This window comes from Mastomys coucha, unplaced genomic scaffold (genome assembly GCF_008632895.1).
Source record: "Mastomys coucha isolate ucsf_1 unplaced genomic scaffold, UCSF_Mcou_1 pScaffold15, whole genome shotgun sequence".
Lineage (NCBI taxonomy): Eukaryota > Metazoa > Chordata > Mammalia > Rodentia > Muridae > Mastomys > Mastomys coucha.
In genome coordinates this window covers 131,082,575-131,097,589 of record NW_022196897.1, presented here as the reverse complement: position 1 = coordinate 131,097,589, position 15,015 = coordinate 131,082,575, and the positions used below count along the sequence as shown (strand labels likewise).

The following is a 15,015-nucleotide window of genomic DNA, read 5'->3' as shown; positions in this document are numbered from 1 at the left end:
CTACTGCCTGGTAATGTCCTGTTTCAGAACTTTTGGCAGAAAGATACAAGCACATAATTCAACTGGTAGAAAGTAGAGGCTCCCAGGAAGACGTTTCTGACCATGTAGACCAAACCTAGAGGCAACAGCCCAGTATGCTGCTTAGAGAATTCTCTCCAAAGATGATCAACTATTACGCCTCATAGCCCTGAGTGATCTACTGGGATTCTTAGTCCTGTCTGCTTCTGTTTTCAGGAAGGAAGGATGAAGCAAAGACAGGCAGACTCACTTGTAAGGACAGACAGTGGCAGAGGTAGGCCTGGCAGCTGCAGGACTCTAAAACTGAGTTTCCTATCCTGCTGCTTTGACATTCCTCATCTGGCTATTGATAGAATTTTCTCCATACTATCCATGTATGGCTTGGTTACTTTGTATCTATCATATGCTTTAAGCCTTATTTTGTCTGCGATTTACTGTATTTGTCTTCTGTCTGGAAGTGGACATCGCACAAAGTGATGTTCTACAGTGATGGAAAGAGTCTCTATCCTGAGCCATCTACTATGGCAGCCTCCTGTGGGTCCTGAGTACTGAAAATGTGGACAGTGAAACTCCATAACTGAGTTGCTAATTTCATTCACTGTAGTGTGTTAGAACTTAAATAGCTACAACGGGGGTGAGACCTTACCATAGTGAACAATCCAAGATATACCAGTCACTGAATAATGCTTTGTTGTTGTTGTTGATGATGATGATGATGTTCTTAAGAAATTTTTATGGAGCTGTGAAGTGGTATTGATTGATTGATTGATTGATTGATTTAGACTCAAAGTTGATATCAGGTTGTCAATTACTCTATGCTATATTTACTGAGATTGCTAAATTGAATCCAGAGCTCACAGACTGGCTGGTGCATCCAAACTCTAGTTCTCATACTTTCTATGACCAGTGTTTTATCTGCTGAGCTATTCCCCAGTGCCATATATGTATGTATGTATGTATGTATGTATGTATGTGTATATATATATATATATATATATATATATATATATGTGTGTGTGTGTGTGTGTGTGTGTGTGTGTGTATAGCATATGTGTGTGTGTATAGTTTTTCTACATTGCCCAGGCTGGTCTTGAACCTAGATCCTTCTGCCTCAGCCTTCCAAGTGCCAGGATTACATATAAGGGCTACCATGTCTAGCTACAGTGAGCAGCCTGACTAAGAGGAAGCAATAGCCCCAGATAGGTAATAGAATCAGATTTTGATTCACATGGAAAGCTATTCAAAAGGCCCGAGAAGACAAGTCTCTGGTCACAGACCTTTCTAAGGTTGTATCCCCAGATGAATGGCTGGGCCCCACAGTGTCTCTTGACTCAGAATGAAAGAAAAGCATCAGGGGCATCCAGGGATCCAGAACCAGGCTCAGAAGGTCAGGCCCAGGGCCTCTGGCTAAGGACTGCTCTTCCTTTGATGCCCTGGCACCCTGGTGAGCCATATAGTCCCATCATTGAGAAGACAAAGACAGGAAGACAAGTCTGGAAAGGTATCTACTCCTAGAAACTGCCTATGGAGCCCAGAATTTTCCAGCATTGTACCTGATGTCTACACTGGAAGCCACATGACCTAGGAGCTCAAAAGGACATTATAACGATCTCTCTAAGTGTTTCTCTGTCAGGCAGCAGCATGCCTGCCTCAACTTCTGAGTCTCGGCTCTCACCCCGGGAGGCTGGGCCTGAAGGACCTCTGCCGTCTCCTCCTCACTCAGACCGAGCTGCAGCCATATGGGATGGGTATGCAAGAGCCGGTCCAGGATGCTGAGCCTGTTGGAGAGGCTGTCATAGCCAGAGTCTCGGGGACATGTCTTCCCATCCTTGTCTTCAGAATAGCCACCATCCTTGTGTCTCACCATGCTAGAATAAAGAAAAGAACAGGGCTCAATGACTGATGCTATCCCCTGGAACTTACTGGTTAGATCTGTCACAGCATATGTATACCTTGAGGCCACCGCCCTTCAGTCTAAAGGTATGGAGGACAGACACATTTCTTATTTTACTCTACCTGTATTTTCAAAAGGTCCTAAGCACCATACACTGGTTGGCTTAGGTTTGTTTGTCTTTGGGCTGAAGTATTTGCTACTTGGAGGACAGACCTTCAAACTTCTAAATTTCAGGTTTATTGATGCCCGAAGTCTCAATGCTTAAAGGCACTTGTCACCAACACAAGTTCTGTTGTGCTTTATAGGCAAAACACACGAGGATATTCATTCTGTATCTAAATGATAGGTTTTCATTTCTTCTTACAAGCGTAAACATTCTTTATCCCCAACATTATGGATAATAAAAATATGATAACTCAATGGTGCTATGATGTTCATAAAATCACAGTGACATTATTTATAAAAGCCAACACATATATGTCCTAAAAGCTTTTTATAGTTGGGTGGCACATGCCTTTAATCTCAGCAGTCAGGCAGTAGAGTTAAGGCAGATCTCTGTGAATTCAAGGTCGGTTGGGGGAACATAGTGAGACCCTACCTTAACCGCAATAAATAAGTAACCAAAACCCTACAAATAAACAACTAAAAATACCATTAAAAAAAAAAAAAACAGAGCTGGAGAGATGGCTCAGCAGTTAAGAGCACTGACTGCTCTTCTGAAGGTCCTGAGTTCAAATCCCAGCAATCACATGGTGGCTCACAACCATCTGTAATGGGATCTGATGCTCTCTTCTGGGGTGTCTGAAGACAGCTACAGTGTACTTACATGTAATATATTAAAAAAAAAGAGAGAGAGATGCAATCCAAAATGTGACTACTGATAAGAGGGTAAGCTATATTACTCAGCTACAAAGTGGAATGCTACTACACGATGAACCTGGAGAACATCATGCTAAATGAGAAGAGCCAAGTCCATCACCTGTTGTAGTAGTAGCAATGGGGCACTGAGCTAAGGTCACAGTATCATCTGACAATATTACACAAGTTCAGAATGGGAAAAGTCTTAGCGAGAGAAAGTAGGTTAGTGGTTGGCTAATAATAAAGGAGAGGGAGATGAGAATCGACTACAAACAGGTAGTAGGTGTCTACGGGAGTTGTAGGGAATGTGGTATGTGGTAACGACAAGGGCTACACAGTATCATGTATACACTAAAAAAAAACTCAGAACGACTCACGTCCTCCAAATGGGGAGGTTTTATGGTCTATAAGCCTCCTCAATGCCAACACTTAGTCGTAGGTGAGGAATGAGCAAACTGAGGCCCGAGGATGTATGGAGCTGCTGGACTCTGCCAGCACGTGATCACTTCCTTCTCGGAGCACTACAGTATGTACTATGATGCTGATTTTAAAGAGGGTGCTGGTCTAGGCACACATGTGTATGACCGGTGTAATTCTAGCACTTGGAAATGGAGGTAGAAAGATCAAGAAACCCAAGGCAGCCAAGTGCAGAGCACAGGTCTTTAACCCCAGAAGTTTGGATGGCTTTGAGTTGGAGGCCAGCTTGATTTACATAGTGAGTTCCAGGCCAGCCAAGGCTACAGGTGAGATCCTGTTTCAAAAACAAAACACAGCACAAGAAAAGGACAAGAGGCCAGCTCTTGATCAAGGGCATGTCCATGCTCGGAAGAAGCACATTGAGATTCTTGTCCAAGGTTGCTTAGCTCTGGGGACTCGCTCCCTCACCTAGCACTGATACCTTTCCTGGCTCAGAAGGGAACAAGTCCCCAGCACTGTCCTGGGACAGGCAGAAGGAACCTCAGACTTGATCCTTGTGGCAAAGGTGCATGCTCAGTGTGGGATATATTCAGTCATCAAACACACACCAGGGTGTGCACTGGATAAAGCCTCAAGACTGGGAAGGATGGGAGAGTGGAAGGTTGCAGAAAGGAGACATGAGATTGTCCATGTGGGCGATGCCAGTCCTCAGAAACAGCCAACCCATGCTGTCATGGAGACAGAACCAGAGCACTGGGAAGACCAGGGACCATCCCACCTCTGGCCCCAGTGTCTTGGTTTTATACAGATCTAAACAGCCTCACATTTCATTTTTCTTCTAGATGCATAGCTAAAGCACCATCTACACAAGAGGCTGAGGTTGAAGGATCAGTTGAACTCAGGAGATCAAGCTAATGAGATTCCAGCTGTCCTTTATGCAAAAACCACTGAAGTCCCTCTGGATGTTCCAAAGTGGCTATTCATAGAGATAAAAGAACAAACTCTTCCGAGGGAAACTGGTACTAATATCCCTATTGCACAGGTGAATTAACTGACGACCATTGCCTCTACCCTGGCCATTTACAGGGACCATCAGAGAAACTTAGAGTCAATTGTGACATTGCTCCCCAAGTCAAGTCAATGACACACTCTGAGGCAAGATGTGGGTATGAGAATGCAGAGGATTCCAACTGGAGCCACATTTAAAGACTCTATACCTTGCCAAACTTTTGACTGTGTGGCTCCTCTGGGGACCGGTGAAGTCACGAACTCCTGGTTTTGACCCCTACAATTCTGATTCTGCAGATCCCGGTGGACCAGAGCTGCTGCAGTTCTCCCAGGCTCAGGAGAACATGAATCTTGTGCATCTGAGGACTTCGCTGTATGTGTCCCTCGGCTGGAGAGCTAAGTGGGAAATGTGTGCTTTGCGTTCTGATCAGTTAGCTGTTTGGTTTTGTTAGGTAGCTGGAGGAGAGGACTGGTGACACACCATTAAAGAGATGCTTGAAGTTCAAAATCAGTTATTTCAGAGTACAAAAGAGATGGCAGTATTAGCACTTGCCTACTATGTTCAAGGCTCTCCGGGGGTTCCTCAGCACTTCAAACCAAACCAAACCAAACCAAACCAAAACAAACCAAAACAAACCAAAAGAATCCAAAAACCATAGCCCAACATTTCCCACCAACATCAATTTCCCATATTTTATCCAGTCCAAATCTGACAGTGTCTAACACAATGGTGATCCTTCCACATGTGTCAAGCAAATAAGAAGGTATTTCGTTTCTCCTCAGACAGTCTCACATACCACAAATCCTCTCCAATTTGAAGTTTTTTTCTGTTTTGTTTTTTTGAATGCTCTTTGCTCTGCTGATTGGCCTCAGCCTAAGCAGCCAGGGCCCAGACAGGAAGGTGGTGAGTAAGATTCCTGGAGCCTCATAAAGAAGAAACCAGAAATTAGACCTAGCAATTAGTCTTTGGTATTGACTTGATCCAGCCCACCACGTGAGGTTTATAGTGTATTATTACAGGACAAAGTGGCTTTTATCAGGGATAATCTTCAGAAAAGAGCTGGTGGATGAAATACGGACTGTCAGGTGCGTGCTCTCACCCCCTCCAGAGTTCTCTTTCCAGGACAGGAGCTCATACCCTAGTTGTTAGGGAGACTGACTACCAACAGCGTAGAACCTCCTCATTCTCCTGGAAATGCCTGCAAAGTTGTATCTAACCCAGTGGTTCTCAACCTTCCTAAAGGTACGACCTTTTAATACAGTTCCTCATGTGGTGATCCCCAACCATAAAATTATTTCATTCCTACTTCACAAATGTAGTTTTGCTACTGTTATGAATTATAATGTAATATCTGTTGTGCAGGATATCTGATACATAACCCTCAAAGGGGTCATGACCCACAGGTTGGGACTGCTGTGCCCTCTCTCTGGGAAGCATCCATTGCTCAACACATACAGGTGTGGCTGGAGAAGGGGTGACCTTCCTGTCTCAAGATGGGACGTCTTTGGAGTGAGATTTAGAGTTTTTGGTTTTTTGTTTGTTTGTTTTTTAGTTTTGTTGGCCTTGTTTCCCTTTCTGTCTATCCCCCTGCTCCCAAGTGCCTCTCTCCAGAAACCATCTGCACAAGAATCCCTCTGCTTCTGTGAAACTCCACCCAAGACAGACCTATCTGAGAGCAATAAAAACTAGCAACTTCTAGACAGACAGGTGTCTCTGTGTAAATGAATGCTGACAAAGGCTGCACAGCTTGGAAAGGTAGTGAGGCATCCCATGATACAATCCAGGCACTTAATGACATGGTCACAGTGCACTGGCCCAAGGGCCAGCCTGGAGGGTGGAAGCCTCAAGTCCCTCCCAGCTGGTCTAAACATGTGAGATGTTGACCAGTTCCCTTTCTGAGCGTTATTGTTTTATTTGTAAATGGTACCTCCAACACCAGGTGGTGACTCTGTCTTAAGGCTCACCTGCCTGAAAGCAAGCAAGGATTGTGAATGTATGCTAAGTCCAGAAGATAAAAGACCATTAGGAAAAGAGGAGGAGTCCAGCAGGACAGAGGGGTTTTAAATGGAGGAGTGACGGAAAAGAGTAACAGAAGACAAGATATTGTATATTTTGTCTCATGTGAAGCATCTACATTTAACAATACACACACATGATATGAAAGCAAAAGGGACTACTTGACGGGAGGGGGTGAGCAAGAGAGTGGGAAACAGGACAGGGGAGGGAACAGAGGGAGGGAAATAAATACCCACTGGAAAACTCATAGCCTAATCTGTTGCCATGGAAACAACAGCCCAGCTGAGTATTCCAACAGAGCTCTCAAGCACCTGTTGCCCCTAGGTCACAACCTGACCTAAGGCTTTTCACTTTCTTCAGTTCTGGGAACCGGGCATTAATAGTTGGAGGAGGTGGAGGGGTCAGTGAGAAAGACAGCTCTCAGCAAAACAGCCAGGATGACGCTGGGCTTAGTTTCATCAGAATCAGCAGGATTAGGCTCATCTCAGAGAAACTGTGGCTGGGCAGTGGACTCAAGGAGAGACACTCTTTCGCTTTCTGATCAGAAGTTGGAAGTCATAAGAGTCCACCCACAGTGCAGCACCAGTTCCGGAGACCACGGTATATCCAGATGCCTTCTTGAACACTCCAGCGCACTGTTCCTTCTCCCATGCTCCAGCCAAACACATCTGAAGTGTTTACATTGACTTTATAGTTTAGTTTTGTTTTTGAGCCAATGGAATGTGAGACAGTTAAATAAAAACATAAAAATTTGAGGTTAGGGTATGTAGCTTAGGATGGGCATGATCTTGGATTTGATTCCTGGCTCTGTCTAAAATAGATATATTAATTTATTAACTAATTTAGTGAATTAAAATTGATGTGAGGTTGTTTCAATCAGAAAATATTAGCAGAATAAATTCACTCCATAATTTTCCAAATATAAGAATCCTAGTTCAGGTGTTAACAACAACAACAACAACAAAAAAGAGCAAAAAGCCAGATTCTTACTGTCAATCAAGAACAGTCCTTTTCCACCTGGCTATTGGGTCTCAGAAGACGTGCAGTGCTCTGGGTGGTCCAGCCTTCAGCCTTGGAGTGTAGGGACTGTCAAATAAAAATTATAGGACTCCGTTGTTATAGACTAACAATGTCCCAGGCCTAAACAGGTAGCCTGAAATAAAAATGGAGTCACTGCTGCTCAAAGTCATTCAAGTTGTTATCTTTTTTTTTAGAGAATCCTAGAAACAAACAACCCCCAGAAAGAATAAACAGAGAGGTAACAACCAGTTTCCCAAACAACATGATTTCAGTTGACTTAACCACATTCCCTTTGCCTTAATCAAGTAAAAAGGTTACTTAAAGTAGCCCATGTTAACCACTTATATGATTTCTTCCTCCTCCTCCTCCTCCTCCTCCTCCTCCTCCTCTTCCTCCTCTTCCTCCTCTTCCTCCTCCTCCTCCTCCTCCTCTTCCTCCTCCTCCTCCTCCTCCTCCTTCTTCTCCCTCTCCCCTCCCCTCTCCTCCTCCTCCTCCTCCTCCTCCTCCTCCTCCCTCTTCTTCTTCTTTTCTTCTTCTCCTCCTCCTCCTCCTCTTCCTCCTCCTCCTCCTCTCCCTCCTCCTCCTTCTTATTCTTTTCCTGAGACAGTGTCTTTCTATGTATCCCCAACTGTCCTATTTTGCTATGCAGACCAGGCTGGCCTGGAACTCAGAAATCCACCTGCCTCTGCCTCCCCAGTGCTGGGATCAAAGGCATATGCCACCATCACACACAGCCCCTTTCTCCTTTTTTTTAAGACCAGGTTTCACTAGGTATCCAGGCTGGCTCAAGTTTGTAATCCTCCTACCTCCATTCCTCACGCCCCTACCTCCTGGATTGTCTGGGTTAAGCAATCTCCTGAGACCTTCCTATATTTCTTGATTACTCTCTTCCTCTTCCCACCTTACAAGGAAAGTTACTTGGAAACACCCAAACCAATTTTTACAAATTGTTCTTGTTTCTGGCTTATAAAACCTCCCATCTTTTGGCTCATGGCTGCTCTCATTCTGTTTCATGGAATGATGCATTGTTCCATCACAAAACTGAAAATAAAGCCAGCTAAGATCTTTAAACTAAATTCTTTGTCTTCCTTCTCTCAGAACAAAATGCAGTAAGCTTATAAAAACAAATAAAACAAAAAGGATCCATAGACCTCCTCTTTGTATGTAAGAAGCATCTATATTGACTTGAGCAACTAGGACTTTTAAAAATTGGGCACATTTTTTTCCCATTTAAGATACCATGTGTCTCATTTTTCCTTAAACGATGAAAGGTTTGTTGTGTCTTTAAATTAAACGCTGTAGGCCAGGGAGATGGCTCAGCTAGTAAAAGCAGTGTCCACACAAGCCTTAAAACCTAAGTTCCATTCTCTGGAACCCAGGTTAAAGTGCACATGGGTAAGCACAGCATCCCTAGAGTGAAACCGGAGGCCAAGACAGGAAGCTCTCCCAACATAGAATGCCTCAAAAGGTCAACAGCTATCTACCCTGGAGTTCTCAGTACAACAGCAAAAACAAGAGAGCCTTACTCAGCAAGACAGAAGGTGAGACTCCTAACAGTTGACCTCCACATGTGTGCACCACAGCACAAGCACTCCCATGCCCTGCCCCCCAACACACACACATGTGGACAAAATAAACGTAAAAACATTTGATTGACAACTCCTCAATCCTAACTAAACCCACCTGGCCCCTTGCTTGACCCATGCTCACATGTGAGGGCCTGTGTCTACTCAGCACAAATGTTCACACATGTGCCTTAGAATCTGCTATGTTCAAGGTCCATATTCAAGGTTCATGTTCAAGGCCCACCTTCACTTGTGAAGACATCTTTATGCTTGATCAAGGTCTCTATTTTGCTTCCACTTAGCTTACTGATGAGCCATGGAAATATAGTCACTTGGAGACATTGGGAAGGTCTGAGTAAGTGGGACAGGTGTGTGTGTGTGCTCACATACCTTGGGGCATCCATAATTATTGAAACGTACTAAATGACCATCTGGCTTTTATTTCCTGTTTTCCAATTCCTAACCTCTGACCCAGAGACCCTCCTTTTTTCTTTTCCCTTGGGTTGTACAAAGGTGTGGAACCCTCATTTTTGGAAGAGATGCCAATGCCTGTGTCTTCCAGGCCAGTGACTATGTTGGGTATGGGCTGCCTGAGGTCTGGGGTTTGAAGAACTTAGTGGTGGTATCCTAGTAACTCTCATTTTGGGAGGCTTCCCCTGGATCTCCAGCCAACTGCCCCTTGAATGCTCTCCCCTTGCTGTTCTTGAATCTTGAAGGCCATTCCCTAGGATTCCTAGTGGGTTTTCTATACTTCATTTTTACTTACTTGTGTTTCAATGTTGGGGATAGAATCCAGGACCTTTACCATGGTAGGAAAGAGCTCTACCATGGACCTGCATTGTAACCTTTGGTTCTAAATGTTTTGGGGGTAATTTATTTATTTTATGAATATGAGTACACTGTAGCTATCTTCAGACACACCAGAAGATAGCATCCAAATCCATTACAGATGGTTGTGAGCTACCACGTGATTGCTGGGAATGGAACTCAGGACCTCTGGAAGAGCAGTCAGTGATCTTAACCGCTGAGCTGTATCTCCAGCCCGGTTCTAAATGTTAAAGGAAACAAATTTCCTCTCGTTTTCCTGGAGCAGTTATAGAATGCAGGCAGGTGGGCAGGGCCAAGTATAACCAAATGGATGCTAATCTTGTCAATGCAAGGAAAACTGAAATAAACACCAAGTCAAATCCACCTTCCACTTTGCTTTGCTACGAAATGCAAACTCAAAACAACTCCACTGAGAACAAAGTAGAAACTGGCTATGTAGCTCAGGCTTGCCCAAAACTTAGAACATAGCCCAAGATGATCTTAAGCATGCAACGATCCTGTCCAGCCATTCAACAGTGCTAGGACTGCAGGGTGAATCATAGTCCATTTACATATTTTAACCAACATCCCAGTGGTTAGCTAAAAAGTGACAATAAACTGGGTTTGGTGGCACGTACCTTTAATACCTGGAGGTAGAAGTAGATGTGAGTGCAAGACCAGTCTGATCTGTATAAGAGAGTTCTGGGTCAGCTATGGCTACTTAGTGAGACTCTGTTTCAACAACAAACATACAAACAAATAAAAACTGACAGTTTTCCTAAAATGTGGCAGAGCAATGAAGACAGCTAGTAGAAACATGGGCTTTAGTGAGTAGAACTAACTTTAATGGCATTCATGGGAAACACAGGAGGCCACTGTTTTGGTCTGAACTCCTATGTGATGTTGTAAGAGACTGGGATAAAAATCACTCAGGCTAAAGTTCACAGAGCCAGGGACTGGGACGATGGCTCAGCAGTAAAGCACACTGTTTTTGAAGAGGACCTGGGTGTGATTCCCAGCACTCCATGGTTCCAGGGGACCAGACAGCCTCTTTTGGCTCTCATGGGCACTAAGCACACAGGGCAGCTGCTCCTCTCTTGCCCTCTCTCTCCATCTTCCCTCACATGGCCCAGCTCAGTCTAGTTATGTTTACTCTGGGCTCTCCCAGAAGTCTCTGCCTCTGACTGTGCTCTCCCTTTTATCTATAATAAACTTTCTCCTTTACCATGCCGAGGAGCAGTCATGTCCTTCCTTTGTTTTTTTTTTTTCTTTTTTTCATTCATGCATATATGCATGCAAAACACACACACACACAAAACAAAAGGTAAAATATTTAACTAAGGTCAATGTCACCAAAGTGAAATGAAGCCACTTATTTGACCTTCTGAGAAATTCCAACTAGTGCTATAAAATAGCAAGTCAGCAAAGGCCAGCTTTCCACTGGCGCTAAGGGAGTTCCCTCCACCTTCATCTGTGCACACCAAGTAGCTTGAAGGGAATCTGATGCCCGAGTGTCTGTCATTCTGACTCCAGCCCCCATCCATCTTACAAAGGATTGATCCGATTTTGTTCACACCACCCTTGCTTTATTAGTTCCTCCATATCAGTTTTTACAAATTTGTTCTGCTCATTGGAACAAAACCACTTTTTCTGTTTTATGGAATGCAATGTCCAACTGTAGAATAAAAACTAAAGCCAAGTCAGGTCTTCAAACTACAATTGTCATAGTGTCCTTTTACAACAGTGTTTCCCAACCATGGTAGAAATATGAAATTGACCTTTTTAAAGGAAAGTAAAAATATATAAAAGGAAAGTCAGCTTAAGGGACTCATTAGTTAATACTAAAGATTGGAGGAAAGGAATAGGAAAGATGATTGAAATCTGGGATGTGTCTGTCGTCTTAGATTGGAAAAGGAGAACATCTTTCTCGTATTAATATTTACACACCTTTCTCTTGGATTCAGAGAGAAGACCAGCTTGTAAGAGCTACTCTTTGTCAGGTTAGCCTCACTTTGCTGAGTTTAAACTGCTCCTACTTTATTCATTTGTCTGTGGTGGGAATGGAACCCTGGGCCTTATGCATGCTAAGGCCACATACTCCCACAGGGCTAAGCTATTCTCTTGACCATCCACTGCTGTATCTGGCTCCCTCTGACCTGTCAAAACTGAGCTCAATTCCTAGCCCCCAACCCCCAATCTCTTTCAGCTACCAGGATCTCCTCACTGCTGTCTGTATATCTCCAAAGCATTATCCCTTCACGTGTTGATCTCACATGAATCACATTCAGGCTCAGCCCAGAGCAGGTGTGACCAGAGGCTTAAGTGGGAGTTAGTAGGTGAATAGTCCTCACTCCTGAGCAAGAGGAGCTGTTCATGTGTATTTAGTTTGAGCTTCATTCTGGGACTCCTATGTTCAACCTTAGACTCAGGTCTTCCCTCAGCCAGGTGCTCGGATAAGAAGTCTGACTGGCTGCTTAGTTCTAGCCTCAGGAGACAAAGGGTTCTTGTTTGTGTGTTCATCTGGAAATGGGTGGCTAAAGTCACCGCAGCTACCAAGCCTTGGGCCATAATTGGGGCCTTGGGCCAGGAAGCAGCCTCATTCTTTACAGAGTGATACATCTGAGGTTTTAGCAGCTCCTTCCTCATTGCTCATGGATTCCTCTCACAGCCAGCCTTTCTAGCCCTGGGTTAGAAAGCCAATGATGATATGTAGTCTCAACTTGCAAGGACAAAGTAGGATACTGTTGACAAATACTCTTGTCTAAAGTTGCCAAATACAGAGTGCTTATGGAAGTACTGGAGAAGGACCTTAGTGCTCACAGAGAAACCAGAAAACAGATAACATTGGTGAGAACCACCCTTCAGTTAAAGCAGGCACCCTGACAAAGGTTTGGAGAAACAACACTAGGGGGACCATCAAACACAGGCCAAAGTGGCTTTAGTATTCATCTCCTGAGTTCTCTTTGATCTGAAATCTAACTACCCATCCCTGGTACATATGAGTGCTTTAAGGGAGGGCCCAGGCTTCTTGCTTTGAGAGGTTAGTGCTCAGGCCATCTTAAGAACTAAGGACCAAACAGAGGATAAACTCTTATGTCTATCATGATTTTGTTAATATACTAGCAGATCCTTGATCCTGTAGCTAAATGTCCAGCAGTGGCCAATCAGATACCACATTTAGTGGGAGATGAATCCCAGGCTTTGGCTTGGGAAGGGGGTGGTGGTATGTGATAGATGGTAGGGCTGAGGGTCAACTCTTTTGGGGAAAATAGAGGTTCCTTATGAAGAACAATAAAGAGCCCATACAGGAAAAAATACCTCATCTGATGAAAATATTTCTGGCACAAATAACAATTCTTCACACATATGCCAAGCACACAAAACTTCCCAGAAACCTTCAATTTCAAAAACACCTACTGGTTGGTTGCTATATGATGATTGCTTAACACCTTCAGGCATGGCAGCAATTCCTGACTCTCAAGGCTAAATTAAATCCCTGTTGGTAACATTATAAGCCTGGAAATGAAAGGAGGCCCAGATCCATTCCCGATGACACAAGACCCTAGTGTGCAAATTCGGCTTATAGCACAAAGGTTGGCAGATGACCTGAGGGACCTTCTACCCACTAGCCAAAACAGAGAGGGTAATGGCCTAGGACCAGGAAGCCATGATTTTGTAAAATCACTGCATATTTAGCTGACTTGGGAGAGATAGTTGAGCCATCCAACTTAACTCCTTATTCGAGGTGAAAAGGATAAAAAAAAAACACCCAACCAACCAGAATCCACACAGGCCCACTTTTCTGAGTTATGGCTGCCTTTCTGTTCATGTTGTGGTACTGGGGTCAAAGCCAGAGCCTTATGCACACCAGGCAAGTGCATTATATTACATTACATTAGGGCCCACATTTTCAACTTCTGAAGATTCCCAGCCTCCTACAAGTTACCGCTTTAATTCCCTAAAGACCTCTTATCCCTTAAAAGGAAACCGAAACCCTACTATATTTTGGGTATGGATTTGATTTCCGTGTGGCTGAGGGCTATTGCCTCTTGTGGGAGGAAGCCACAACTTCCTGAAAGCGATTTCTACTGATGTGCAGCAGGGGGATTTTTATGAGGAGGGGGGAAAAAATCACATTTTTCTTTAAAGGATTTATTTGGTTTTTAAAATTTCTACCTCCTGAGACCCAGGAGTAAAGTCCTAAGACATGGGACAAAAACCTGATGGTTGTCACCTAGGGTGGCCATTTTTACACAAGAAAGACTGGGGGCAGGGTGGGGGTAATCCCACTCAGGAGCTTCCTCTCCAGCTCCAGATGAAAAGGCCAGATATGGAGTCAGCCCTGGCAAAGGCTTTCATTTGTTCTGGTAAAAATAAGAAGAGGAAACAAAGAACCTGTTGTCTTGGTTGCCCTTGGAGCTGAGCACAGGCTGGAGGTGGAGCCAGGGCAGCTCTGCCCTCCAGCCTGCAGCTTCACAGAAAGGCATGCATTCCCTACATGCATGGTTTCTACTATTTAAGTGCTTCCGGCTGTGTTCATGCTATTGCTTAGCTGAACCAATTTGCCTGTAGAATTCTAACTAAGCACATAGCTTTGGCGGAGCCGAGTTAGCCAGAGGGCAATGTTGTCAAATAAAATAGGGCAGGACTACAGTGTAGTGGTTGGTAGTCACCTGCCTCCGTAGCAGGAGGCATGAGGCCATGGGCTTGAGCCTTAAGACAAAGAAAAATAAAAATGTAAAATGAATCTAGCCCTAGAGTGTGGTCAGTGTTACACTTACATGACTAAAGTCTACTGTTGACAGAGACGCAAACCACAGAACACAGAATGGCACCACTGGTTAAAACAGGGACTCCAATGAGGGCCCTGGCACGGGCCTGTAGTCAGACACTAGGGAAGCTGAAGTAGGAAGATCTAAGAATAGACCAGCAACATAGAGAGACACTGACAGAACACAAGCAATGACAGCAACACAAATGAAGAAAAACACCATCCCACACTAACACCACAAACCCAAAGCAGAACCAGAATGTTAAAAGAAACAAAACAAAAACACCCTTGTCAGTTGGTACATATTCATTCATTATCTACCATTTATATATTTAGTAATGCAAAACAAAAAACAGAGGGCTACTCCCTGCTGAGATAAAAGAGCAAAGAGATAGAAATGATCATTTTTTTTTTTGCTTAATCTCCACCCAACAGTTACCTGGCAACAGCCAGGTGTCCCTGACTCACTATAAAAGGGGCTGCTTGCTCTCTGTTCTCTCTTGCTTGCCTTCTTGCTCAGGCTCTGCCTTCTCGAACCTTCCCCCCTCCCCATCCCATCCCCCCTCTCTCCACATGCTCATGGCCAGCCTCTTTCTCTTCTTCTCTTCTCCTCTTCTTCTCTTCTCTTCTCTTCTCTTCT

The 15,015-nt window shown here is 44.1% G+C and overlaps 1 protein-coding gene across 8 annotated transcripts in view; it reads right to left on the bottom strand.

Annotated features, from left to right (window-relative positions):
- Rin2 (Ras and Rab interactor 2) overlaps positions 1-15,015 on the bottom strand; it is a 206,267-nt gene that overhangs the window by 42,678 nt on the left and 148,574 nt on the right. For 6 of the 8 annotated variants that reach the window (XM_031372129.1, XM_031372130.1, XM_031372133.1 and 3 more), the window contains one exon: positions 1,694-1,886. In XM_031372129.1, the coding sequence (XP_031227989.1) occupies positions 1,694-1,886 (193 nt within the window). Of the gene's footprint in view, positions 1-1,693; positions 1,887-7,202; positions 7,299-15,015 lie in introns of all 8 variants that reach the window. The other 2 variants (XM_031372136.1, XM_031372135.1) reach the window with 1 other exon arrangement.